Source organism: Rhinatrema bivittatum, chromosome 15 (assembly GCF_901001135.1).
Source record: "Rhinatrema bivittatum chromosome 15, aRhiBiv1.1, whole genome shotgun sequence".
Taxonomy (NCBI): Eukaryota; Metazoa; Chordata; class Amphibia; order Gymnophiona; family Rhinatrematidae; genus Rhinatrema; species Rhinatrema bivittatum.
Window position 1 is genome coordinate 77,869,958 of NC_042629.1, and position 27,329 is coordinate 77,897,286.

General features: G+C 48.7%; 1 protein-coding gene across 1 annotated transcript in view; it reads left to right on the forward strand.

Moving 5' to 3' along the window:
• The first annotated feature begins 11,457 nt into the window (after positions 1-11,457).
• Positions 11,458-27,329, forward strand: part of KIF1B (kinesin family member 1B) — a 231,392-nt gene continuing 215,520 nt past the window's right edge. Inside the window, 2 exon segments of the mRNA XM_029579260.1 lie at positions 11,458-11,636; positions 22,334-22,505. Coding sequence (XP_029435120.1) covers positions 22,400-22,505 — 106 coding nt within the window. The 5' untranslated portion in view covers positions 11,458-11,636; positions 22,334-22,399.

The window sequence follows — 27,329 nt, forward strand, 5'->3', positions numbered from 1 at the left end:
CCCAAGCTGGGAAGGCCTCATCCTCCCAGCCCTATCAGCACGCCTCGGGCCATACCTCGCCTCACCAAGGGTATCCCTGACAGGGACCCAGACACCATGGACGATGATGGGGAAATCCCTCCAGGCCTGGAGCCATACCGGACAATGCTACGGTTTTTCCACAGAGATGAATTGCCGGCCCTGGTCTCCCAGACCCTGAAGATTAAGAGTTTCCGGCACGGACCATATGTCGGCACCAAAGAGGAATACCATCTTGCTGTTTCTACGTAAATCCAATTGCTATTTCCCGAAGCTGGAAGCCATCCAGGAGTTGAATGATCTGGAGTGGGACGCCCCAGAATCCAGTTTTAAAGGAGGTTGGACCTTGGAGGCCCTGTTCCCTCTGGATCTAGCAGCAAAAGAACACCTGCGTTTCCTGAAAGTGGACGCCCTGGTCTGCACCATCTTGAAGCTGACAACTATCCCAGTAGAGGGAGGAGCAGCCTTGAAGGATGCACATGACAGGCGGTTGGAGTCCATCCTTAAGCAAGCCTTTGATGTGACAGTAATGACACTGCAGATCACCTCCTGTAGTGCCCTGGTGGCTCGTTCATATCTACTTCTCTCTCTCGAGAGAGAGAGAGAGACAGATAGCTCAGGGGTGCCTCCCAGAGAGGCGATGGAACCCACCGCAGTTTTCCTAGCAGATACAAGCTCTGACCTAGTGCATACCTTAGTCAGAGGAGTAGCCTCAGTGGTGGCGGCCAGAAGACAGCTATGGTTGCAAAATTGGTCAGCGGACGTGACCTCTAAAGCAAACCTGGTGCAAAAGAAAAAACCCTACAATGGTTCACATCATACCTATCACAAAGAACCTGCCAAGTGCTGATCAATGACACCCTTTCAAAAAAAAAAAATAAACCTTGACACCGGAGTTCCCCAAGGCTCCGCTCTATCAGTAACACTCTTCAACATCTATCTGCTTCCAATATGTCACCTCCTATCAAGCTTTAATCTGACCCACTTCATCTATGCGGATGACATACAAATATTAATACCAATACACAACTCGCTGGAAGAAACCTACAAAAAACCAGCCATTTACCTAAACAGAATAAAGCAAACACTAACCAACACGAAACTCATCCTTAACTTTGACAAGACTGAAATAATCATATTAGACAGAAAGAACAACACTCCTCTACTACCACCACTCAACCTGTTGAACCAAAAAGTGGTTACCTCTCTGGTCAATCATGCCCGCAATCTAGGAGTCATAATTGACAAGGAACTTTCCTTCAAGAACCACATCACAACTAAAATCAAAGACGGATATCATAAACTCCTAACACTTAGCTAATTAAAAGCTTTCCTCTCCCACAACGACTTCAGATCAGTCCTTCAACTACTCATCTTCTCCAACCTGGACTACTGCAACTCCCTCCTATTTAACTTACCCCTCAACATCATACGACCACTCGAAATCCTACAAAACGCAACAGCAAGAATACTAACTGGATCTAAAAAACATGATCACATTATTCCGACATTGATATCATTGCACTGGCTCCCATTAAAATTTAGGATAGAATACAAAATACTATCCATACTACACAAAATAATATATGAAGAACAAACAAATTGGCTAAGCTCATCCATAAAATTGCATGCTCCAAACAAACTTCAGATCAGCAAATAAAGGACTATTAAAGATTCCACCTGCTCATTCTAAACAACTCACCTCAACTCAAAAGAGAGCAATTTCTTTTGGAAGCCCTAAACTCTGGAACTCCCTCCCAATTGAACTAAGAAAATAAGAAAACTTAAAAACTTTTAAAAAAGAACTAAAAACATGGATGTTCACCAAAGCATATCAACTCACCCAATGATTTAAAATCACCACTCCCATCATATTAACACTAGCATAGATGGTAGACGCAATACAAGAGAATATTATAACAATGAACCGAAACATGTTAAAACTAACCATAAACTAAGTTTATAAAAAGATACTTTCTATGTTAAACCTTTTGGAAACTCTGTTAATCATCGAAACTTTGTAAACCGTTGTGATAGCGAAACCGAATGATGGTATATAAAACTAGATAGATAAATAAATAAACCTCACAAAGATGCCCTTTGAGGGATCCCTCCTATTCGGAAGCGAATTAAAAAAGCTAGCCAGTAAATGGGACAAATCTCCAGTGCTGGGCTGCTGGAAGATAAGTTAAAGAGATCACAGCACCCCTCGTCCATGAGGGGTTGGGCCAGGGGCTCCCAGCGCTTCGGACCCTACAGAAACTCACCGTTTCAGACATCTCGGCCCTCGGGAAGGTCTTAGTCCTTTTGGAACTGGCAACCAAAAAGAGGAACTGGTTCGGGCTCTGGTTCGACCCGAACTTTCCAATGAAGTTTGGCCGATCCATCCACGAGACGAGGAGGTAGGGGGCTGACTACCCCTCTTCTATCAGAGGTAGGTCGAGATCACGTCTGACAAGTTGGTACTGGACATCATTCGAGAAGGATACGCTCTAGAATTTCTCAGCATCCCTCGGGATATGTTTATGATATCACCTTACCACGCCTAGTACAAAAAACTGGCAGTGGAATGCACGCTGATAAGGCTCTTCAGTTTGAGGGCTATAACCCTGGTACCTACACCCCAGGAAAATATGGGGTGTTCCATCTATTTCATCGTACCCAAGAAGGAGGGTTCATTTTGCCCCATCTTGGATCTCAAGAGTGTCAATCGTCATCTGCGGGTAATCCACTTCCGCATGGAAACCCTTTGCTCCGTCATAATGGCTGTACAACCGGGAGAGTTCTTAAAATCCCTGGACCTCTCGGAGGCCTACCTTCATATCCCAATCCATCAAGACCAGCAGTGTTTCCTACGATTTGCGGTACTAGGTCGTCGTCATCAGTTCTGGGTGTTTTTCTTTGGCCTGACAACCGGTTCCAGAGTGTTCTCCAAAATTATGGTGGTCGTAGCGGTGGCACTGAGGAAAGAAGGGATTTTGGTACACTCTTACTTAGATAACTGACTGACTCGGGTGAAGTTGTTGTAAGAGAGCCTCCAGGTGACCAGCAGGGTCAAGTCCCTGCTTCAGGAACTCGGTTGGGTCGTGAACATGGACAAGAGCAGTCTCAAACGCTCCCAGTCCTTAGAGTACCAGAGAGTCCAGTTCCACACCATGCAGGACAAGGTCTTCCTCCCTCGAGGATAAGGAAACTGATGTGCCAAGTGTGCCGGTTAACGAGCACAATGTGCCCCAGCGTGAGGAACTATCTCTGGGTCCTCGGCTTGATGGTGTCAACCCTGGAAGTAGTACCGTGGGTGAGAGCACACAGGCGACCGCTCCAACACTCCCTGCTGTCTTATTGGAACCCACTGTCTCAAGACTACTCGATTCGCTTCCACCTACCGATGGAAGTATACTCTCAGTTCCATTGGTGGCTACAGGAAGTGCATCTAAGCAAGGGTGTAAACCTGTCCTCACGATGGATGCGAGCCTCCGAGGGTGGGGAGCCATTGTCAGAAATTGACAACCAAGGGGTGATGGAACAAGGAAAAGGCGTGCTGGAACATAAACCATCTGGAAGCCCGAGCAGTCAGACTAGCATGCCTACAATTCAGCCACAGGCTCCGGGGACAACAGTCCACACGATATCGGACAATGGAACAATGGTAACCTACATCAACCGCCAGGGAGGAACCAAAAGCCACCAAGTGCCTCTGGAGATAAATTCCCTTATGGAGTGGGCAGAGCTAAATCTACAAGGGATTTCGGCCTCCTACATCACAGGAAAAGACAACGTCTGAGCAGACTTCCTCAGCAGGGAGAGCTTGGATCCAGGGGAATGGACATTGTCGACCAGAGCCTTCCAGCTCCTAGTAGATTGCTGGGGCCTCCCATCCATCGACCTGCTGGCCTCTTCTCACAATACAGAGATCCCCCGATTCTTCAGGTGCAGAAGAGATCAGTGCTCCCAAGGGATCGTCGCCCTTGACCAGATCTGGCCAGAGGAGGTCTTACTATATATGCCTTCCCTCCGTGGCCTCTGCTGGGCAAGGTAATTCGCAAGATCAAACGCCGCAGAGGATTAGTCCGTCTGGCCCTTGAGAGGGCTCCCCTGACAAAGCGTGGATATTTGGCGGCTGTAATCGCCACCTTGCTCCACGTGCGTAAGTTCTTGATGTCCCTGGCATACGTGAGGATCTGGAGAGTATTTGAGGCCTAGTGCAAGGAACGTGGGGTGCCCCCTTGGACGACCAAGATCCCCATGATTTTGGAATTCTTACTTGGCGACCTGAACAAAGGACTGTCCCTCAACTCCTTGAAGGTCTAGGTGGCAGCTCTCCTGTTTCAGATGTAAGGTGAATGTAGCCCACCTGTCGACGCATCTGGACTTGGCCCATTTCCTCAAAGGAGTTAAACACCTCCGACCATCCTTAAAGTGGCCGGTCCCGCTATGGAACCTCAATCTAGTATTGGACTTTTTGGCAGGGCCTTCCTTTCGGCCGCTGTGTGCTCTTTCTCTACGCCTGTTAATGCTGAAGACTGTATTCTTGGCAATATACTTGGCTCGTCACATCTCTAAACTACAGGCTTTGTCATGTCAAGAGCCGTTCCTCCGGTTGACTTCAGGAATGTTACAGCTTCGCACGGTCTCTCTCTTCTTGCCAAAGGTAGTCTCAGAGTTTCACCTGAACCCATCCATTTCCTTAACAACCCTAGAGAGATACAAGGACGCGGACGTCTACCGCCTCTTACGCCACTTATATGTCAGTAGGCTGTTAGTACGGTATCTAGAACATACAGAACCAGTGCACAAGACAGACCGCTTGTTTGTTCTTCACGGTGGAAGGAAAGAAGGTGAAGCAGCTTCACGAGCTACCAAAGCCCGCTGTATCAAGGAAGTGATCACAGGAGCTTATGTAGAAGCAGGGAAGCCTTTACCCCCTCCAGGTTAAGGCCCAGCCACTATTCTGGGTGGAAGCTAAGCTGTCTCCTGTTGACATCTGCTGAGCGGCAACATGGTCTTCCTTGCACACCTTCTCCAGGTTCTATGTCCTGGACATCCAAGCCTGAGAGGATGCAGCCTTTGCAAGGGCGGTGCTAACCAGACCACGGGCAGCCTCCTGCCCCGTTCAAGAGCAGCTTTTGTACATCCCATTGGTCCTGAGTCCATCTGGCTGCACGCTAGGAAATGGAGAAATTACTTACCCGATAATTTTGTTTTCCTTAGTGTAGACAGATGGATTCAGCATCCCGCCCACGGCTGCTCAAGAATGGTGCCAAGGAATCTCCCATGAGGTGAATCTCGATTCCAAGAGGTTATGGGTAAGCCATCACCCAATCCCTAGATCAGGGCATCTGTAATATTGCTGGGATTCAGCGCTTATGTTTGGTTGAGTACAGTTACGGTCACCGGGTTTTAATCAGGTTATTAAATTGTATTCAAGATTTTTGTCCACAATGGCTTTTGAAGAGAATACTGAATGGCGGAGGTCACTGCAGGGGAGTATCTAGGGTGACGTCAGCTTTGAAACCTGACTCCGTCTCCATCTGCTGGCAGGGGAGCATAACCCATTGGTCCTGAGTCCATCTGTCTACACTAAGGAAAATGAAATTATCAGGTAAGTAATTTCTCCATTAGGCAGCAGGTACAACGGTAACATATGCTCGCCTGTACCAAGTCACCCCTTTATACTTGGTCTGATTTAACGTCTCTTAGTCTGCAAAGATCAATCTTGTATAGTAAAGTTAAAAAAAAATCAAAGCTTAATTTCACCTGAGTGTTTTCTCATAGAGACAAGAAGGGTTTAACATCTCCTGAGGCATCTGGTGTATGTCAGCAGGTTGAAGTAAATGTAGAGTGTAGTCCAATCCTGCAGAATTTCCAAAAAAGCTCCAGAACATTACAGCAGCACTGCGTTGCCCCAGCATCTGAAGTGGCATGTCAGATAGACCTGCTGTCTTCCCACACAAAGCTTATTCTGAGTGCTCCTTTACCCTATTGGCACTATCCAGTCCCACTGATGGCCCCATAACTGTCACCGAGTGTAAGAGGGCCTGAGATAATCACAAAGGATCCTTAATTGCTAAAAGTAGAGAGAACTGAAAGCATGACATTGTAGCATGGGTTTGTGGTACTATACCTGCCTTATTCATATGACAAAACAGTTAATATGAAATGTTAGAAGTGCTAGCAGTGACACAGGTACCCGTGTGTCACGCTGCCATAGTAGAATTGATTAGCAGGGACTGTCTGGCAAACTGCAAGTTCTACAATACCTAAAAGTCCAAGCAGAAATGCTCACGTAGGCAGCTCGGTCTGGCAGGCTACACAGGGACCTAGGAGACTGGGTGTTTGGGCAATAGCCATACTAATATTGCTAGCTATTTGGATTATTACCAAGCTTTGTGGTTAGGCCTGGGAAAAGTGAGTGCTGGAGGGGCTTAAGTGGAGATCTTGGATGCTCTTCTACCCAAGATAGTGGAGTATAAAGGCAGAAGGCAAAAAAGACTGTCCTGGACAAGTAGAGAGATTTCATAGGTGATCTGTATCCACTGGGGAGACGGGATGGACTGGATGATTTACTATGTTATTTATATATTAAAAATGTTTATATTCCATTACAAAGCAAACATAAAATATATAAACTTCAACAGACAAAAAATGTCATATGCTGAAATGTCTCATTAAATAAAAAAAAAGTTTCTACAGTTTTTCAAAACAATTTAAAAACAGTTAACCCATGGATTTTAGCTGGTAAATTGTTCCAAAGTATAGCTTCTCCAATAGACAATGTCCGTTGCCTTGTATCATGAAAGTGCCCAGTTTTTACTGGTGGTAATTCTATTTTTTTTTTTTTTTAATCAATTTTAGATAGAGCTTTAAGCTTGACTGCATTTCCTTTTCTGTTGAGAATGTGTGCAGAGGGTGCTGTGGATGCCTCAAGCTGATTTTGTTGTTAAAAAAAATAAAAAAGGAGCAGTATGCTGATCCCACACTGTTACTAGTTTTCCATTTCTAGTGTCACTGCCCAAATGCTCCAATTGTTGCATTATCTCACGGCATGCAACATGGGATCCTTTTACAAGGAGTGGAATTTCACAACAGAAACAAAGATGATAGTGCCTGTGACTGTATGCTTTTTAGATGGCTTATAAGGTATCTTGCAAAACTGGCCTTGGTGTCTTGGGTAAGAAGATGAGGAGATAACTTGCACATGGCAACAGTAAGAGAACTGCTCCCTGTACCTATTGACTCAGAGTAATTCACAACTTGGATAAGACCCAGTATTTGCAAAAGAAGAGGGCTGGGATGGGTTTTGTATAAGAATTTCTTTGTAAGGAATTAATTGATCTGGTTATTCAGAGGTAGGCAGACATTGTATGGAAAAGATATAAAGCAAATAGCCATCATCTAACAGAACAAAATTAAGTTTCATTGCTTAAGGGCACATGCCCAGATCATCCAAATATGTGGGAGATCTGTTTCAAATGTTTAAGTATTTGCCTTTATCTAACTTGGTTATGATAGTACTTTTAGTTAAGACAGTGAATTAAACTAGTTACCACACATTGACTGGAATTAATGTATTTCCATCGAACATTAGTGAGGAAATCTAGAACAAACGCACCTTAAATTTTATAAAGTGAGAGCAGTATAATTAATTTTTTATGAATATGAAACATGGCTTATGTACAGTAAAGATGTTAAGCAGCATTCAAGCAGCAGAAATAATTTTTTTAAGATTAGTTAAATGATGGAGAGTGACCAAAATGATGTGGGGTCTATATGGAAGACGTATGAGGCAAGACTGAAGGCTCTGAATATGTATACCCTGGCAGAGAGGTGATAACCGAAAGGATTTAATGCTGCACGAGCTTCAACCCTTTTCCATCAGAAAGGAAACAGTAGAACTAGGGCTCACAAAATTAAGCTGCAGGGGGGATAAATCAGATCCAATGTCAGGAAATATTTCTTCATGGGGATGCTTGGAATGCCCTTCCACAGGAGGTGGTGAAGAAGAAAAAAAAAAACTGTGAACTGATTCAAAGAGGCTTGATCTTTTCTGGTTAAGATTATAGTTATATTTCTTGCCTGCTTTGATAACATTTATACAGAAGGGACACAGGGGGAGCACTGTCCTCTTATAGGATACCCTTTGAGTTTTTCTGTCTCCATCTGCTGGAAAGGAGGCTCAACCCACTGTCTGGACTGATCTGGGTCCGTACAGGGAATGGGAGTTGTAAATGAAGTTTGTTCGGAGGAAAGGCATGTTATCAACCCTATGCTGCAGGAATCTGACCGTGGACGGGTTCTATTTAACATTTTCATAAGTGACATTGCAAAAGGATTGTTGGAAAAGGTTTGTCTATTGCAGCTACTACCTAAGCAAGCAGTAGAACTTGGGGTCATGAAATGAAAGTCCTGGGGGGATGACTCAGAACCAATCTCAGGAACTATTTCATCACTGACAAGGTGGTGGAGGCCTTTCTGGAGGAGGTAGTGAAGATGAAAACAGAGAATGCAAAGATGCATGGGATAAACTGTGAATCCTTAAATGCTATAAGATGGAAATGAAGAAAAGACTGCATGGAGGCAATTTACAGGATGGTGGTTACTTCCCTCAACCAATAAGCCTTGATGCCTTTGCTGCAACTGCAACATTGCTCTCCACTTCACTGGCAGGGGCAAAAGGAGAGCTGGATTCAAGTAACCAACAACCAAGGAGGGCCCTGACGTTTATTGTCTGGGGAACTAATAAGCATGTAGATGACCTGCATCGAGCAGCAGTTACTACTGTTAGCAGAAGGCATGGGATTACTACTCTTAAGCAGTCTGTCTTTATGCTTTTGATGTAACTGCAACATTGCTCTCCACTTTGATGGCAGGGGGGGTGGGAAAAGAATCTGATTCAGACAACAACCACTCTGAGCCTTCACTTTTATAAGCTGGGGTACTGATGTAGTAATAAGGGAAAAGCCCAGAATTGCTTCTAAGGCCCAATCCGTAAGCAAAGCATATCAATAAGCACTCTGAATTTTCAAGAAGTACCAGTGTTACTAGCAGTAAATTTTTATGGATTATCATAAGGCTTGGGGATAACTACACCGAGCTGCAGTTGCTACTCTTAGAAACATGGAAGTAAAGTGCAGGGCACAGCAGATACTACATAAGAAGCTTCCTGGGCAGAGTGGATGGACCATTTTGTCCTTTTCTGCCTTCATTACTATGTTACTGTGTTAAATTTGCAATAGGGTAGATAGGAAGGTGTGGAAAACATGATGGATCTAGCAAAGCCTGAAGCCTAGTCCAGAGTCTGGTAACTAAAATTTAATGTCAAAAAATTGATTAATATATTGGGGCTGCACAAATGCAAAGGCGCGGTAAACGAGGGGATGGACATTTTTTGTGAAAGAAAAATGGGATTGGATGCTATTAAGGTGGCCAAACAGGTGGATAAGGTGATGGAAAAAGTAAAAAGTGCTTCACTGGACAGGGAGAGGAATGGTCAGTAGAAAAAAAGGAGATGATACTGCCCTGTTTAAGTGCCTGGTGTGAAGTTCTAAAGATTGCATCTTCAACAGGATATAAACTGGTTAGAGTAGGGCCAGAGAGTGACTACTAAAATGGTCCATGGCCTTCATTCTAAAGCATAAGGGGACAGATTTAAACAACTAAACATGTATACTGAGAGAAAAAGCAGAGTCAGGGAAAGAGAGGAGAGACATTTAAATCTCTCCAAAGGTTTCCATGCACAACAGGTTGCCCACTTTCAAAGGAAAGGAGGCTTTAGAATGAGGGGGTCATGGGATGAGGGTGAAGGGAGTAGATGCAGAAGTATTCTAAATAAATATTTCTTTACAAAGAGGATAGTGGATGCATAGAACAGCTTCCCAGTGGCAGGGCCAGATTTAGGAATAGGCAACACAGGCCCTCAGAAACCCGAAGCTCCTGCTCCTAGACCCACTGTTCCCTCTAAGCTGTGCATATGTGTGTGTGGATATAGGTTGTGAACTCTGTGTATGCAAAAGCATAGTGTGCACAGGAACTCCTGCTATTTGCATTATTCTGGCTTATTGTGCAAAAAATGGAACTCAGTTTATAAAAAGTTGCACAGAAGAACATTTTTGTGCAAGCAGCCTTTCCATAATTAGAAGGAACATTGACTAGGCCTCTGCCTATGAGCACCAGCTTTTTAAATCTAGCCCTGCTCAGTGGAGATGGTTAAGCTTCAACAGCAAGAGGAAATATGGAAAAAAGGATTTGCACTCACAAAGAGGGGAGTAGCTGGCTTGTTACGGCGGTTACTACCCCAAACCAAATAAGCCTGATACTTCACTTTCAATGCATATCCAGCATGGCTCTCTGCTTCAACGGCAGGGCTGAAGAAAAACTGATACTTCACACATCTAGCAGAGCTCTCTGCTTCAACGGCAGGGGAGAAGAAAAAAGGGTTCGCACTCACAAAGCGGGGAGTAGCTGGCTTGTTACGGCGGTTACTACCCCAAACCAAATGTGCCTGATACTTCACTTTCGATGCATATCCAGCATGGCTCTCTGCTTCAACGGCATGGGAGAAAGACTGATACATCACGCATTTCCAGCATAGCTCTCTGCTTCAACGGCAGGGGAGAAGAAAAACAACCAATAAGGGCTGAATAACATAGTCTGGGTAAAACAAATAAGCATGGGTGTAGCTTGCTTATTGCGGCGGTTACTACCCCTACTACCCCTAACTAATCAAGCTTGATATTTCACTTGGATGCAGCTCCATCACTGCTCTCTACATTAATGGTGGGGGTGGAAGGGAAATAGAACCAGGAGCTAAGAGAAACAGATAAGTATGAGAGAAAAAATGTGTGAGGCTTGCTGGGCAGACTGGATGGGCCGTTTGGTCTTCTTCTGCCGTCATTTCTATGTTTGTATGTAAGACAAAGACAGTATCTGAATTCAAGGGTGTGTAGGATGAGCACAGGGGCTCACTGCAGGAGTGGTTGAGATTGTGAATAGGGAGGGGGGAGGAGGAGGATTGGCAGACAAGATAGGCCCTATGGCCTTTTTGTGCCGTCATATTTTTATGTAAAAAAAAGAATGAACGAGTTGAGATGAAAAAAGGGGGTAGAAAAGCAGAGATTGCAACAAACAGTAATTACCGGTCTGCTCGTGTTCCTGTGCTAATGATACCGGCAGGGCTGGCGCGTGCAATAGGGAGGGCCCTGGCCTGGCAGGAAGGATGCTTGCGGTGCTGATGTTGCAGTGCTGCACTTTTCCGCTGGCGCCAGGGGGCGCTCGGCACTTTCATCCTTCTGCAACGTTAAGACGTCAAAGCTGGGCGCATCTCCTCGTTGAAGTCCCGCCCTGCCCGCTGCCGGGCGGCTGTGATTGGCTGCTAGCTGCTGTCCCCGCCGGTGGTTGGTGGGGTGCGGTGACGCGCGAGGGGTGCGGAGATCAGTGTGAGGGGCGCTCGAGCCGGGGCTCTGCGTGCGTGCGTGCGTCTCCCTCTCCTGCGGCCCGGTCTGGTCCGCTCCGGGCTCTGCTTGCCTGTGTCGTCGGCCGTTCATGGCGGGCCTGGAAGTGACCGGCTGACCGCGGCCTCCCCGCCCTGTGTCCGGAGTTAGCGCTGTCTTCAGGCCAAGGTAAGCAGCCATTATCGGCGATATAGTAGCGCTAGTGTCGTGACAAAGCCTAGGGTGGGGCCGCTTTGTTTCTGCTGTCACTCGGCTCTTTGTGCATAAGGGGCGGCCTCTCTTCCTGCCCGCAATCAATATACAGAGGCAGCCCTGGGGGGGGGAAGCCCATCTCCCTTCTTCCCCGCAATCACTGCATAGAGACAGCCCTGGGGGGAGCCCATCTCCCATCTCCCTGCAATCACTGCATAGAGACAGTCCTGGGGGGGAGCCCATCTCCATCCCTCCCTCCTCAGAATCAGTGCACAGAGACATCCCTGGGGGGGAGCCCATCTCCATCCCTCCTCATAATCAGTGTACAGAGACAGCCCTGGGGGGAGCCCATCTCCATCCCTCCCTCCTCATAATCAGTGTACAGAGACATCCCTGGGGGGAGCCCATCTCCATCCCTCCTCATAATCAGTGTACAGAGACATCCCTGGGGGGAGCCCATCTCCATCCCTCCTCATAATCAGTGTACAGAGACAGCCCTGGGGGGAGCCCAATCTCCATCCCTCCCTCCTCAGAATCAGTGCACAGAGACATCCCTGGGGGGGGAGCCCATCTCCATCCCTCCTCATAATCAGTGTACAGAGACAGCCCTGGGGGGAGCCCATCTCCATCCCTCCCTCCTCAGAATCAGTGTACAGAGACATCCCTGGGGGGGAGCCCATCTCCATCCCTCCTCATAATCAGTGTACAGAGACAGCCCTGGGGGGAGCCCATCTCCATCCCTCCCTCCTCAGAATCAGTGCACAGAGACATCCCTGGGGGGGAGCCCATCTCCATCCCTCCTCATAATCAGTGTACAGAGACAGCCCTGGGGGGAGCCCATCTCCATCCCTCCCTCCTCATAATCAGTGTACAGAGACATCCCTGGGGGGGAGCCCATCTCCATCCCTCCTCATAATCAGTGTACAGAGACAGCCCTGGGGGGAGCCCATCTCCATCCCTCCCTCCTCACATTCAGTGTACAGAGACATCCCTGGAGGGAGCCCATCTCCATCCCTCCCTCCTCAGAATCAGTGTACAGAGACATCCCTGGGGGGGGAGCCCATCTCCATCCCTCCCTCCTCAGAATCAGTGTACAGAGACATCCCTGGAGGGAGCCCATCTCCCTCCCTCCTCACAATCAGTGTACAGAGACAGCCCTGGAGGGAGCCCATCTCCATCCCTCCCTCCTCAGAATCAGTGTACAGAGACATCCCAGGGGGGGAGCCCATCTCCATCCCTCCCTCCTCAGAATCAGTGCACAGAGACATCCCTGGGGGGGAGCCCATCTCCATCCCTCCTCATAATCAGTGTACAGAGACAGCCCTCGGGGGAGCCCATCTCCATCCCTCCCTCCTCAGAATCAGTGTACAGAGACAGCCCTGGGGGGGAGCCCATCTCCATCCCTCCCTCCTCACATTCAGTGTACAGAGACATCCCTGGAGGGAGCCCATCTCCATCCCTCCCTCCTCAGAATCAGTGTACAGAGACATCCCTGGGGGGGGAGCCCATCTCCATCCCTCCCTCCTCAGAATCAGTGTACAGAGACATCCCTGGAGGGAGCCCATCTCCCTCCCTCCTCACAATCAGTGTACAGAGACAGCCCTGGAGGGAGCCCATCTCCATCCCTCCCTCCTCAGAATCAGTGTACAGAGACATCCCAGGGGGGGAGCCCATCTCCATCCCTCCCTCCTCAGAATCAGTGTACAGAGACATCCCTGGAGGGAGCCCATCTCCCTCCCTCCCTCCTCACAATCAGTGTACAGAGACAGCCCTGGAGGGAGCCCATCTCCATCCCTCCCTCCTCAGAATCAGTGTACAGAGACATCCCTGGGGGGGAGCCCATCTCCATCCCTCCCTCCTCACATTCAGTGTACAGAGACATCCCTGGGGGGGGAGCCCATCTCCCTCCCTCATAATCAGTGTACAGAGACAGCCCTGGGGGGGAGCCCATCTCCCTCCCTCCTCATAATCAGTGTACAGAGACAGCCCTGGGGAGATCCCATCTTCCCCTCCCCCCCATCAGTATACACACAGACATCCCTGGGGAACCAATAATCCCCTGCCCCCGAATCAGTGGTGAAAACTGTTACCGTAACTGGATTTAAAAAAGGTTTGGACAAGTTCCTGGAAGAAAAATCCATAAACGATTATTAAGGTGGACTTGGGGAAATCCACTGCTTATCTCTGGGATAAGCAGCATGGAATCTAAGGACCTTTTCAGATCCTGCCAGGTACTTATGACCTGGCTTGACCACTGTTGAAAACAGGATATTGGGCTTGATGGACCTTTGGTCTGACCCAGTATGAACAAAAAAGCAGTATTCAGACAGATAGTCCTGGGGGGAACTAGACTCCCACCCCTCTCACATCAACAGGCACACAGATCATAGACCCCCTCCATCAGTAGACACACAGTTAGGGGAAATGTATGTCACTACCCCCTCTATCAATATGCATACAGGCAACCCTATAGTGCTCTGGGGGAAGAGGGGACCCCCTGCCGCCCGTCCGCTATGGGAAGCACTGTTTCACAGTGTGCCACCAGTGCTAAAGTATTCTCCACTCTGTGCACTATTGTACTATTACACACAGCAAAAACTAGAATTATAGATTTAATTGCCAAGTCAGCACTTTTGAAATTCTGCAAGTAACCCCAGTGTAATTCTCTTAATCTATGGTAGGCAACCTCCATTCACAGTGGACACCAATCTGCTTGGAATTTCAGGATATCTCTAATGAACATACATAAGATTTACATGCACACTTGAATGCAAATCAATCTCATGCATATTAATTAGGGATATCTTGAAAACTCAAGTGGACTAGTGTTCATGGGAAGACTCTCTTAAACTCTGTCTCATGAGTCACGTTTTCTGGCACGCTTCTTGGATCTGACTGCTAGGTTATAAGATATTCAGAAAACAAACATTTCTCACTTTAGCATTTTGACCAATGGTTGGCGTTTTACTATTGTAAAAAGGATTCACAATTCATATTTAATTATTGTATCGGTCTGTAATCTGTGTCATTTTTATGTAGCCCGCTTAGAACGACATAGTTGTATAACATGGGATATCCATTTTAAAATAAATACATATTTGCTGTGGCACACATGACATCACATATACTGTCTAAACTAGTCTGATCCTGTTGCTGGTGAGATAGTAAATAGTTTTAAAACAGATTTCCTTTTTAGTAACAGCAGTGGTAATTTGGACCTTTTATTCAAAGATGGCCACTGATAATGCAACCTTTTGTAGAGGGGAACATCTGGGTAGCAAGGGCATAGTCACTGGGGTTCTGCCTCTCATGGTTGCATTATCAAGCTCTTGTCAGTGCTGGGCTGAGCCTTAATGAATGGCTTTCTCTGAATGCATGGCTCACATGCCTGGTGATTGCAGGGTGAGCTGAGGAATTGTGCATTAGAATGGATTACAGTAATTTAAACTAAGATTTACCCTCTTCCACAGTGCAGAAATCTGCATTTAAAACCTTTTAGTATATGGTACTGCTTCCTCTCTTAGGGAAAGTTCCTCCACACTTTGCATCTCTTCAACTTCTAAGAATAGACTGTGAACAAAATTAGTTTGCTAGAGCAAGTGCTTGGAAAAATGATTCATCCTGGAATACAAACAGGAGTGAGGTCATACGTGGGCCTGACTTTGACTCTGATGGGGTTTGATTCATTTTATCAAGCTTCGCTTTCCCTGCGCTTCTTCCTTGTAAACTGTCAGAAATTACAGTTCACTAGTAGCATAGTGATAACCACCAAATAGTTCATCCATCTGTCCAGCAAGTTGCTTACAGTAGTAAATCCTGTTCTGTGCAGGTTACCCCCATGCCTTCTGTTAAGGGTAGTAACTGCTGCTCCGTGCAGGTTACCCCCATGTTTCTGTTAAGGGTGGTAACTGCTGCTCCGTGCAGGTTACCCCCATGCCTTCTATTTAAAGGTAGTAACTGCCACTCTGTGCAGGTTACCCCCATGCCTTCTATTAAGGGTAGTAACTTCTGCTTCGTGCAGGTTACCCCCATGTTTCTGTTAAGGGTAGTAACTGCTGCTCCGTGCAGGTTACCCCCATGTTTCTGTTAAGGGTGGTAACTGCTGCTCCGTGCAGGTTACCCCCATGCCTTCTGTTAAGGGTAGTAACTGCCGCTCTGTGCAGGTTACCCCCATGCCTTCTATTTAAAGGTAGTAACTGCCACTCTGTGCAGGTTACCCCCATGCCTTCTATTAAGGGTAGTAACTTCTGCTTCGTGCAGGTTACCCCCATGTTTCTGTTAAGGGTAGTAACTGCTGCTCCGTGCAGGTTACCCCCATGTTTCTGTTAAGGGTAGTAACTGCTGCTCCGTGCAGGTTACCCCCATGTTTCTGTTAAGGGAAGTAACTGCCGCTCCGTGCAGGTTACCCCCATGCCTTCTATTAAGGGTAGTAACTGCCACTCTGTGCAGGTTACCCCCATGCCTTCTATTACCCCCATGCCTTCTATTAAGGGTAGTAACTTCTGCTTCGTGCAGGTTACCCCCATGCCTTCTGTTACCCCCATGCCTTCTGTTACCCCCATGCCTTCTATTAAGGGTAGAAACTGCCACTCCGTGCAGGTTACCCCCATGCCCTCTATTACCCCCATGCCTTCTATTAAGGGTAGTAACTTCTGCTTCGTGCAGGTTACCCCCATGCCTTCTGTTAAGGGTAGTAACTGCCACTCCATTCAGGTTACCCCCATGCCTTCTGTTAAGGGTAGTAACTGCCGCTCCGTACATGTTACCCCAATGTTTCTGTTAGGGTAGTAACTGCAGCTCTGTGCAAGTTACCCCCATGCCTTCTGTTAAGGGTGGTAACTGCCACTCCATGCAGGTTACCCCATGCTTTCTGTTAAGGGTAGTAAGTGCCACTCCATGCAGGTTACCCCATGCTTTCTGTTAAGGGTAGTAAGTGCCGTTCCGTGCAGGTTACCCCCATGTTTTTGTTAAGGGTAGTAAGTGCTGCTCTGTGCAGGTTACCCCCATGTTTTTGTTAAGGGTAGTAAGTGCTGCTCCGTGCAGGTTACCCCCGTGTTTTTTGTTAAGGGTAGTAAGTGCTGCTCCGTGCAGGTTACCCCCGTGTTTTTTGTTAAGGGTAGTAAGTGCCACTCCGTGAAGGTTACCCCCGTGTTTTTGTTAAGGGCAGTAACTGCCGCTCCGTGCAGGTTACCCCCGTGTTTTTGTTAAGGGTAGTAACTGCCGCTCCGTGCAGGTTACCCCCGTGTTTTTGATAAGGGTAGTAAGTGCCACTCGGTGCAGGTTACCCCCGTGTTTTTGTTAAGGGTAGTAACAGCCGCTCCGTGCATGTTACCCCATGCGGAAATGTTACACCTAAAGTTAACATAGGTTACCCCTTTGGAGTAAGAGAGGATCAAACAGAGACCTTGGGATAAAGAGCCAGAACCTGGTTCCAGCAGAATCCACATGTAGCACAATTCACATTCCATATAGCATGAAGTAGCAGCTGTACCAAAAGCGTTTATTTTATTTATTTATTTACAGTAGCTTCCAGTATTTCTGTTCTTATTTGTTACCAGTTCTGAGCGCAGAGTCTGTGACTGTGCCTTGCAGGCGGTTCATTTTTATCCTGATATTTCTTCAGCCCGTGCTCCCAGGATTCGGGAGGGTTGTGGATGACATGCTCATTGTTGTATCTTGCCGGAGGCCGTGCCTGGTATTGCTGCACTTCTGCCCCTCCTCCTCCTGTGTGGAATGATGGAGCACGGAGCTGAGCTGGAGTCTGCTGTCTTCCTGCTCCTCCATTTTACACTCATTTCATCCTCTGGGGGAGTGCTGAGCAGAGCTGCAGCTGGAGAGCAAAGGAGGTGCTCTGTAATGCATTAGCTTTAGGTATACTGCAGGTAGGTACCAAACCCAGCAGTTTACCTAATAAATACATAATGCCAGCATAATATATTAAACCATAAATCAGTTACTGGTTAAAGAAAATAGGGCACATAACTGATCTTCCAATTTTCTAATAAATCTTAATGCTGGCAAAAGTCAGGAGACTACAAAACTGAAAAGAGAATCATTTAAAATAGTAGCCAAGCAGGTGGATAAGAAGCCAGAAAGTTATTAGGTGCATAGGGAGAGGACTGGTCAGCAGAGAAAGGGAGGAGATATTGCCCCTGAGACCTCACTGGGATTACTGAGTACAATTCTGGAGCCTGCACCTTCAAAAGGATAGAAACAGGATGGAGTTGTCCAGAGGGGGAGGCTGCTAAAATGGGCGGTGGTCTTCAGTCTACAGCAGATGGGGAGAGACTTAAAGATCTAAACTTGCACACCCTGGAGGAAAGGTGAGATAGGGGAGATATGAGAGAGACAGTCAGATATCTCAGAGGTTTCCATGCACAGGAGCGGAGCCTCTTTCAATGGAAAGGAGGCTCTAGAACGAGGGGTCATGGGATGAGGGAGACGGGGAGAAGTCTGAGAAAATCTTTATTTACAGAGAGGGTAATGGATGCATGGAACAGCCTCCCAGTGGACTTGGGGGAAAGGACGTTATCTGAATTCAGGAAAGCATCGGACGAGTGTAGGGGATCTCTGAGGGGGTGGTAGGATTGTAGAACTGATGTGGATGGGCAGATTACATAGGCCATATGGTCTTTTTCCACCATTATGTTTCTGTGTAAAATTTATTTATTTATTTATTTATTTAACGCTTTTTTTATATACCGGCATTCGTAGGACACATCATGTCGGTTTCCAGGTAACTGAGAAAGGAAATTACAATGAACGATGAAAGAAGGCTAAATAGATAATATATGACAGTGCAAGTAAGGAGTGTCAGCGAACAGAAATACAACTTGGTAGAACGAAATGGATTTTGATTATCCATATTAAAATTAGATACACAGAAGATATCTAAATATCTAATATATCAGAAGATAAAGGTAACCTGTAGTTAAAGGCCTGGGTGACGAGCCCTCGTTTCACCCTCTTTCTAAATTCTGCCCAATATCAGCTGGTAAAGCATTGCATAATAATGGGCCTTGATGACTCTACTGGACATAATTACATGACATTTATTTATTTATTTAAGTTCTTTTAATATACCGATGCTCAAGACCAAGTCTTATTGTACCGGTTTACAATGGAACAGGGGGAAACCATTAAACAACTGTATAGAAGATAAAGTTACATTGAACAGGGAACAAAAAACATGGGCTTTGGGAGACAGGAAAGATATCAAAATATAATAATTGGAGAGTACTGAAAGTAGTCGTCATCAAAAAACAATTAAGTAGTGAGATAAATAAAGGTTAACAAAATGTTAAAGAATTGGGCTGGAGATTTATCATAGGCAATTATCAGGAGTAAATTTCCTGTGGAAGGTAGGAACAGGTGAGGTGAGCGGGGGACGGGTCGGGGGAGGAGAAAGGGAATGGCTAGGAAGGTGAAGAGACAATATTGGTTGATAGAGGCTCTATGAGCGAACAGCCAGGTTTTCAGTTTCTTTCTGAAAGATAGATGGCATTGTTCCTGACGTATATCTGGGGGGGGGAGAGTTCCAATGGAGTGGACCCGCTGTCGAAAGTGCTCGTTTATGGATGGAGTTGTGGACCAAGAGTTTGCTTGGGGGAGCCTGGAGAGAGCCTTTGTATGCGGATCTGATCGGCCTTGTGGAGGCAGGAAGTTCGAGGGGGATGGCGAGTTGGAGTGAGGATTGCTGGTAGACAGATTTGTGAATGATGGTGAGAGTCTTGAAAAGTATTCTATAGTGGATCGGTAGCCAGTGTAGGATTTTTAGAATTGGAGTGATGTGGTCTTTACGACGCGAGTTAGTAAGAATCCTGGCTGCAGCGTTTTGCAGCATCTGTAGAGGTTTACTGGAAGAGGCGGGGAGACCGAGTAGTAATGCGTTGCAGTAGTCAATCTTTGAAAACAGTATGGCTTGAAGAACTGAACGCAAATCATGGAAGTGTAGGAGTGGTCTTAGCTGTTTTAGGACCTGTTTCTTATTCTTTTGTTGTGTGGAGCGCACTGCTAGCCCAGGCTTGGATGTGCGTTTTCGACTCGCTAGCTTTACCCCTTATACAGTAAGGGGTAATAGCGCGTCAAAAATACGCTTCCAACCCCCCCGAAACTAATAGCACCCGCAACATGCAAATGCACGTTGATGGGCCTATTAGTGATTCCCACGCGATACAGAAAGCAAAATGTGCAGCCAAGCCACACATTTTATTTTCAGAAATTAGCGCCTACACAAAGGTTGGCGTTAATTTCTGCCGGTGCCGTGGAAGTGCACAGAAAAGCAGAAAAAACTGCTTTTCTGTACACCCTCTGATTTAATATCATGGCGATATTAAGTCGGAGGCCCCAAAAGTAAAAAAAAAAAAAAAAAGTAAAAATCTGCCCGCGAGTCGGAAGACGAATGCTCGATTTTGCCGGCGTCACTTCTCAAACCCGCTGACAGCCACCGCTCCTGTCAAAAAGGAGGCGCTAGGGATGCACTAGCGTCCCTAGTGCCTCCTTCTACGCGGGCCCTAATTTTGCATAGGCCACCCTCCTGAATCGGACGCCCAGGAGAGCGGGCGTTCGCCTGCTCTCCCGCGTGTTTTTCTGAATGGGCCTGTAAATCTGATGTTTAGTGCACACTGTGCAGATTAGAGTTGGGAGCCGAGCTGGAGTTGCAGCTCTCTTGGTGTTGTCTTGTCACCCTTTACTCCTGGGGGAATTCTGTGCAAAAAAACTTAAAATTCTGCAAACTGTATATTGGTCAAAATAACACAATTTACATGACAGTATTTAAGTAATTTCATTTTAAATTAATACAGAAAAAAGTTATTACTTACAGATGCAGAATTTTAAATTTTTGAGAATTTCCCTAGAAATTCACTGTAAGTGTCCCTTCCACTCGCTCTCCCTACTCCCCTGGCCACTTTGCTCTCTCAGGCCCCAACTCCTCCCCCTGCCAGTATCTCTCCCTCCACCTCTAGGCCCAACCCCTTTCCACTCTATCACCAGTACCAGAGTTTGACCCCATTCTCAGTACTGCCCCTCACACAGGCTCCCTCTGCCCCTCCCTCTCTCACACACATGCTCCCTCTCTCTAGTACACATACACACACCCTCATACAGGCTCCCTCACTCTCTCGCGCACACACATCCCCTCACACACGCTCCCTCTGTCCCTCCCTCTCTCTAGTACACATACCCACACCCTCATACAGGCTCCCTCACTCTCTTGCACACACACATCCCCTCACACAGGCTCCCTCTCTCACACACATGCTCCCTCAAGTACACATACCCACACCCTCATACAGGCTCCCTCACTCTCGCGCGCACGTACACACACATCCCCTCATACAGACTCCCTCTCTCACACACATGCTCCCTCTCTCTAGTACACATACACACACCCTCATACAGGTTCCCTCACTCTCGCGCGCACGTACACACACATCCCCTCACACAGGCACCCTCTCTCACATACATGCTCCCTCTAGTACACATACATCCTCATACAGGCTCCCTCACTCTCTTGCGCACACACATCCCCTCATACAGGGCCCTCTCTCTTGCATACACACCCACACAAATCTCGCTTTCTCTCTCACACATACATCCTCACACAGGCTACCTATGTCTCTCTCTCACGCACCCCTTCACACAGGCTCTGTCTGACACATACACAATCCCTTCACACAGGCTAGCACCCTCACATAACACCGATCCCTTTTTCATACATACACGCTCCCAATTTCTCACACACATACACACTCCTTCACAATCTCCTCATATAGACTCCTTCTCTCTGGCAGCCACACTCAAGCATCCCCCCTCACCTCCCATGCTCTCACTCACCCCCTCCCCTCTCCTCTCTCACCCCCCTCCCCTCTCCTCTCACACACACACACACACACTCACTCTCACCAGGATCTTCATCTTTGCCGCGAGCAGACAACACTCTGTTCGCGGCACACGGGGACCTTCATTTTCGCTGCGAATGGTGTGCCGGACCCTTCATCTTCGCTGCGAGCGGAGCACGTCCCGTGGCACGCTGGGACCTTCAACTTCGCGCGCAAAGAAAAAGACAGTTCTGCGCAAATTCTGTGCTGCGCAGTAGTGCAATTCCCCCAGGATTAACTCTTAAGCTGTGCATTGATGCTTCTCTTTGTTTTTCTGTGTTTTATGGTAGTGCCAGAGGCCTGTGGTGTTCTGCATGGGTTCTCATTCCTTACCCATCTTTAACTTCCCTGTATTGTGGCTGGAGATGGACAAGTCGAATAAGAAAATAACGTTAAGTGGGTGAAGTGGTGAGATACAGAGAGAGAACTGAAAGGAAAGGGTTCTGAATTTACTGTGGTTCTCCTTCTTTCCTGAGCAGCCGCTGGAGAGGAAAGAGCCTGTAGATCCCTCAGTTACTGTAGCAACCAGAAGAAATTGTGGCCAGATGGTGAGAGGCTGGAGGAAGGAAGCATGGGGCAGGGGAAATAGCAGGAAACGGGATATAAGAGTGGTAGGTGCTGCAGCAGGACATTGACAACCTAGCGACCCTGTTAGTACCAGGCAGATCTGGTTAGGACGTTAGAAGAGCTTCTGAGCAGTGCTTAGCCCAGGCCTCTTGGCTCTCTGCAGACCCGTGAAATAGCTTGGATTCTCTGTTTTGTTGTCCTACTCTTTGTTTTTTTCTGTTTCAGGAATCGAGAAGAACACACAGACAATTTTGCCTCTCATTTTGTGCATTACGTATCGGAGATTTGAGAATGTCTGGGGCCTCTGTGAAAGTTGCTGTCCGGGTGCGACCTTTCAACTCCAGGGAGACCAGTAAGGATTCAAAATGCATCATTCAGATGCAGGGTAACTCCACCAGTAAGTGCAGACCCTCTCATCTTACGGCATTTCAGGTCTTCCTTGTTTTCCTTTTCTTTTCTTACGGCAGGAGGTACAACCCCTCCCTCAAAGCAAATGTAGTAACATCATTTATCCCCTTTACCCACCTCTGCAGAAAGAAAATAAGCTTGAGTCAAAGCCCAGCATTTTTCACTGAGCTGCATATTTTTATTTTACAGCTTTCACTAAGTGAAGGTTCCCTGTACATACCAGGATCAGTCCAGACGGTGGGTTATGTCCCCCGTCCAGCAGATGGAGTCAGAACAAACTTCGAGGGACGTCACCAGTATAAGCCAGTGCTCCCTCAGCTGGAGCCCAGTATCTTTCTGACTCCAGCAGATGAGAGTTGGGGAACCTGTAGCTTCCCCAGGGTGACAGGGCCTTAGGTCTTTCTATTTGTCTTTTTCTTCTGTCATCTTCTTATGCTTTGGATCAAGTTTGTTAACAATTGTTAAAGTTGAAAAAAAAAAAGTAAATTGCTCAATTTTTAGGGAGGCGTGGCTAAGGGCCTTTCTGCCTCCTTCGATGTAGTTTCTCCTTTTTGCCTGACGGGGTAAGTGTTACCTTTCTTGTTGTTTGCAGGATTTGTGTTTTTCCTTTCCAGGTTTTGTTTTTGCAGCGCAGGTGCCTCGTGGAAGCTGGTGGTGCCGGCCTCTCCGCGTCCTCGTTTCATCCCGCGGCCCCGAAGCACTTTTTTTCCATCGGGTCGCTGCGGTGGGGAGGGCGATTTCCCGTGCTCAGGGATCCCTCCGGCGGGCAGTGCAGGCCATTTCGGCCCCCCCCCGTGGCACTTAACTCGCGCTCTGGGCCCCCCCCCCGTGGTTTTGGCGGCTTCTCCTCAGGAGTCTTTCATGCCGCGCCCGTCTCGTTGTGCGGCCTGCGGCGAGCTGGGGTCAAGAATCTCGCAGGAGGGAATCTGTGCGAGGTGCCTTCCCGGTGGGGAGGGCACCTCGCAGCCACTCAGCACTTTTTCTTTTCTCCCCTCCCCACGACCCGGGCGGCGCGGGCCGGCCACGTCGCCACCGTTGGCGGGAACGGCGGCCATTTTACAGTTGTAGCACGATGCTGCCCCGGTCTCGGCACAGGAGCGGAGGGATTTTTGGGAGGTTTCTCCCCCGAATTTATCTCCGGAGGGGGGATTGTCCATCCAGGAGCCCCCGGAGGTTTCTCTCTCAGGCCCCCCTCCCAGCTTGCCGCGCTTCTCACCGGAGTTTATTCTGTTAATGCACAGAGCGTATTTACAGGATCTGGGGGCCCCCGGAGGCCTTCCCCCGGGCCCCCCACCGGCCAAGACTCCTAGGGTCTCCCCGGCTTCCCCCACTGCCCTCCCGACCTGGAGGGGTCCGTGTCAGGGGCACCTGGATTGCTCCCACGTATTCGGACTGCTCTGGGGGCTATTAAGTTCACTTAGAGAATAGCCACTGCCATTAGCAATGGTTACATGGAAACTTGACATTGGATTATGCCTTTAACAGGCTAATGGCATATTTTCTCTCCTGCTTCATTGTTGAAATTAAATATGCATTGGTGTTTATAGTTAAAGGAGCTATAGTATGTACTCCTGAAACCCGTTATTTATGTAAAGTCTGTGGCTGTTATTTGTTTACTTCCTATATAACCTGTTATATGTAAAGCCTGTTGCTAATTTATTGTTTACTGTAAACCGAGGTGATGTATAACTATACGTACCGCGGTATATAAGAATCTCTAAATAAATAAATAAAAATAGACTTGGTTTTTGGGTACTTGCCAGGTTCTTATGGCCTGGATTGGCCACTGTTGGAAACAGGATGCTGGGCTTGATGGACCCTTGGTCTGACCCAGTATGGCATGTTCTTATGTTCTTACAGGAGCGGCTGCGCCCTCCGGGGGGGTTTCCCCAGACCCACTGGACCCTGCGCAGTCGGATCTACCATCCGAAGGGGACGACCCACTCGCGCTTAGGATCTTTCAGAGAGAGGAGCTGAATGACCTGATTCCGCAGATTCTTCTGGAACTGGATCTGGATCCCCCCCCCCAGATCCTCCAGCCCCAGTTGCTCCAAAAGTCGCCACTTCGTCTAAGAAGGGGGGGATCCGGTCCTCGCCGCCCTTCGCCCTAGGCCCAGGGCTTTCCCCATCCATGATTCCTTCCTGCAACTGCTCACCAGGGAGTGGGAAACTCCTGAAGCCTCCCTGAAGGTCACACGGGCCATGGAAAAATTGTATCCCCTGCCTGAAGACTTCTTGGATCTCATTAAGGTACCCAAGGTGGACTCGGCGGTTACTAAAAGGACAACGATTCCGGTCACGGGCAGCAGGCCCTGCGGGATACCCAGGACCGTAAGTTGGAAATTTCCTCAAGAGGGTCTTTGAAGTCTCCGCCTTGGGAATGCGGGCTGTGATGTGCACCTCACTTACGCAAAGGGCCAGCCTTCGTTGGGTTCAGCAACTCCTTACCTCCCAGTCCCTGCCGCCCGACGAGACTGCACAAGCGGACCACCTGGAATCCGCCATAGCCTATGGGGCTGATGCGCTGTATGATCTTTTTCGTGTACTGGCACGCTCCATGGTTTCGGTGGTGGCGGCCCGGCGCTTACTCTGGCTGCGCAACTGGGCGGCAGATGCATCCTCCAAGTCGAGCTTGGGCTCCTTGCCTTTCCGGGGCAAGTTTCTTTTTGGAGAGGACTTGGACCAGCTCATCAAGACCCTGGGGGAAAATGCGGTTCACCGGCTTCCTGAGGATCGCCATCGTCCTTCATGGTCCTTTGCCTCTTCCAGAACCAGGGCCAGAGCGCAGTGGCGCTATAGGTCTTACAGGCAGCCGGGGCCCCGCACCGGCTCCTCCAGAGCCCAGGCCTGGCCGCGGTCCTTTCGTGGGCGTAGATCCACGCGGGATGGCTCGGGGCAGAGCAATCCTCCTCCAAAGTCTTCCCAATGATGCCAGAGTTGCCCACTCCCAGGATAGGGGGTCGGCTGGCGGAGTTCTACGAGCAGTGGGTGCGTATCTCAGCAGACCAGTGGGTCTTGGACACTATAAGGAGCGGCTACGCCTTGGAGTTTGTCCACCCTCCAAGGGATCGGTTCCTCTTCTCTCCCTGCGGTTCGGACCTCAAGAGAGCGGCAGTACAACAAACCCTGGATCGGCTGCAGAGCATAGGGGCCATCTCCGCTGTCCCCTTCGGCGAGGTGGGCTTGGGCCACTATTCCATCTACTTCGTCGTGCCCAAGAAGGACGGTTCTTTTCGGCCCATTCTCGACCTGAAGGAGGTCAGCAAGTCTCTGCGCGTCAGCCGTTTTCGCATGGAAACGCTTCGCTCAGTGATTGCGGCGGTACATCAGGGGGAGTTCCTGGCCTCCTTGGATCTGACAGAAGCCTATCTGCACATTCCCATCCTCCCGGCTCACCGCCGATTTCTCCGCTTCAAGGTATTGGGACAGCACTTTCAGTTTACGGCTCTCCCGTTCGGCTTAGCGACCGCACCTCGGACATTTACCAAGATCATGGTTGTCGTAGCAGCGGCCCTAAGGAAGGAGGGGATCCTGGTGCACCCCTATCTGGACGACTGGCTGATTCATGCGAAGTCCTTCGCCCACGGACAGGCCTCGGTAGCCAGAGTTGTTCAGGTTCTTCGATCACTGGGCTGGGTGGTGAACTTCTCCAAGAGCTCCCTTGTGCCCTCTCAGCGTTTGGACTTCTTGGGGGCCAGCTTTGACACACATCAGGGCAAGGTGTTTTTGCGCCCGGACAAGGCCCAATCATTGCGGGAGCATGTCTGTCGCTTCTCCGCGTTGACAGAACCCACTTCCTGGAATTATCTTCAGTTGTTGGGTGTCATGGCCTCCACGATCGATATGGTACCCTGGGCATTTGCGCATCTGCGTCCCCTGCAGGCGGCTCTCCTCTCCAGGTGGAAACCGGTAACTCAGGATTATCAAGTTGTCCTGCCTCTTCCACCAATCGCCAGGGCCAGTCTGGATTGGTGGCTGGACCCGGCGAATCTGGCTCGTGGAGTTTCCCTCGAGATTCCCAATTGGGTGGTAGTGACCACCGATGCCAGCCTCGTGGGATGGGGCGCCGTCTGCGATCGCAGTGCCACGCAGGGGACTTGGTCTCCGGTAGAAGCAACGTGGCCGATCAACCGGCTGGAAACCAGGGCAGTACGTCTGGCGCTCCATCGCTTCCTTCCACTGGTGCAAAACAAAGAAGTAAGGATTCTCTCAGACAACGCCACCACCGTGGCATACATCAATCGGCAAGGAGGCACAAGGAGCAAGCATGTCTCGCTCGAGTCGACACCCCTAATGGCGTGGGCAGAGATTCATCTGCTCCGGCTCGCGGCCTCCCACATCGCCGGAGTGGACAACATCCAGGCGGACTACCTGAGCCCGTCAACAGCTGGATCCCGGCGAATGGTCTCTCTCCGACGAGGAGATGCAGTTACTGATACGTCGCTGGGGCGCGCCTCACTTGGACCTGATGGCGACCTCCCTCAATGCCAAGGCTCCACGATTCTTCAGCCGCAGGAGGGAGCGCAGCGCGGAAGGGGTAGATGCCCTAGTTCTTCCCTGGCCGGCACACCGTCTGCTCTACGTCTTCCCTCCTTGGCCCTTGGTGGGAAAGATTCTTCGCAGGATAGAAGGTCATCAGGGGCCCGTGATGCTCGTCGCCCCGGAGTGGCCGCGGAGGCCTTGGTTCGCAGATCTCCTGCAGTTGGCAGTGGACGGGCCGGTTCGACTGGGACATCTTCCACGCCTGCTGCACCAGGGGCCGGTATATTTCGAGCAGGCCGAACTCTTCTGTCTTGCGGCATGGCTTTTGAAC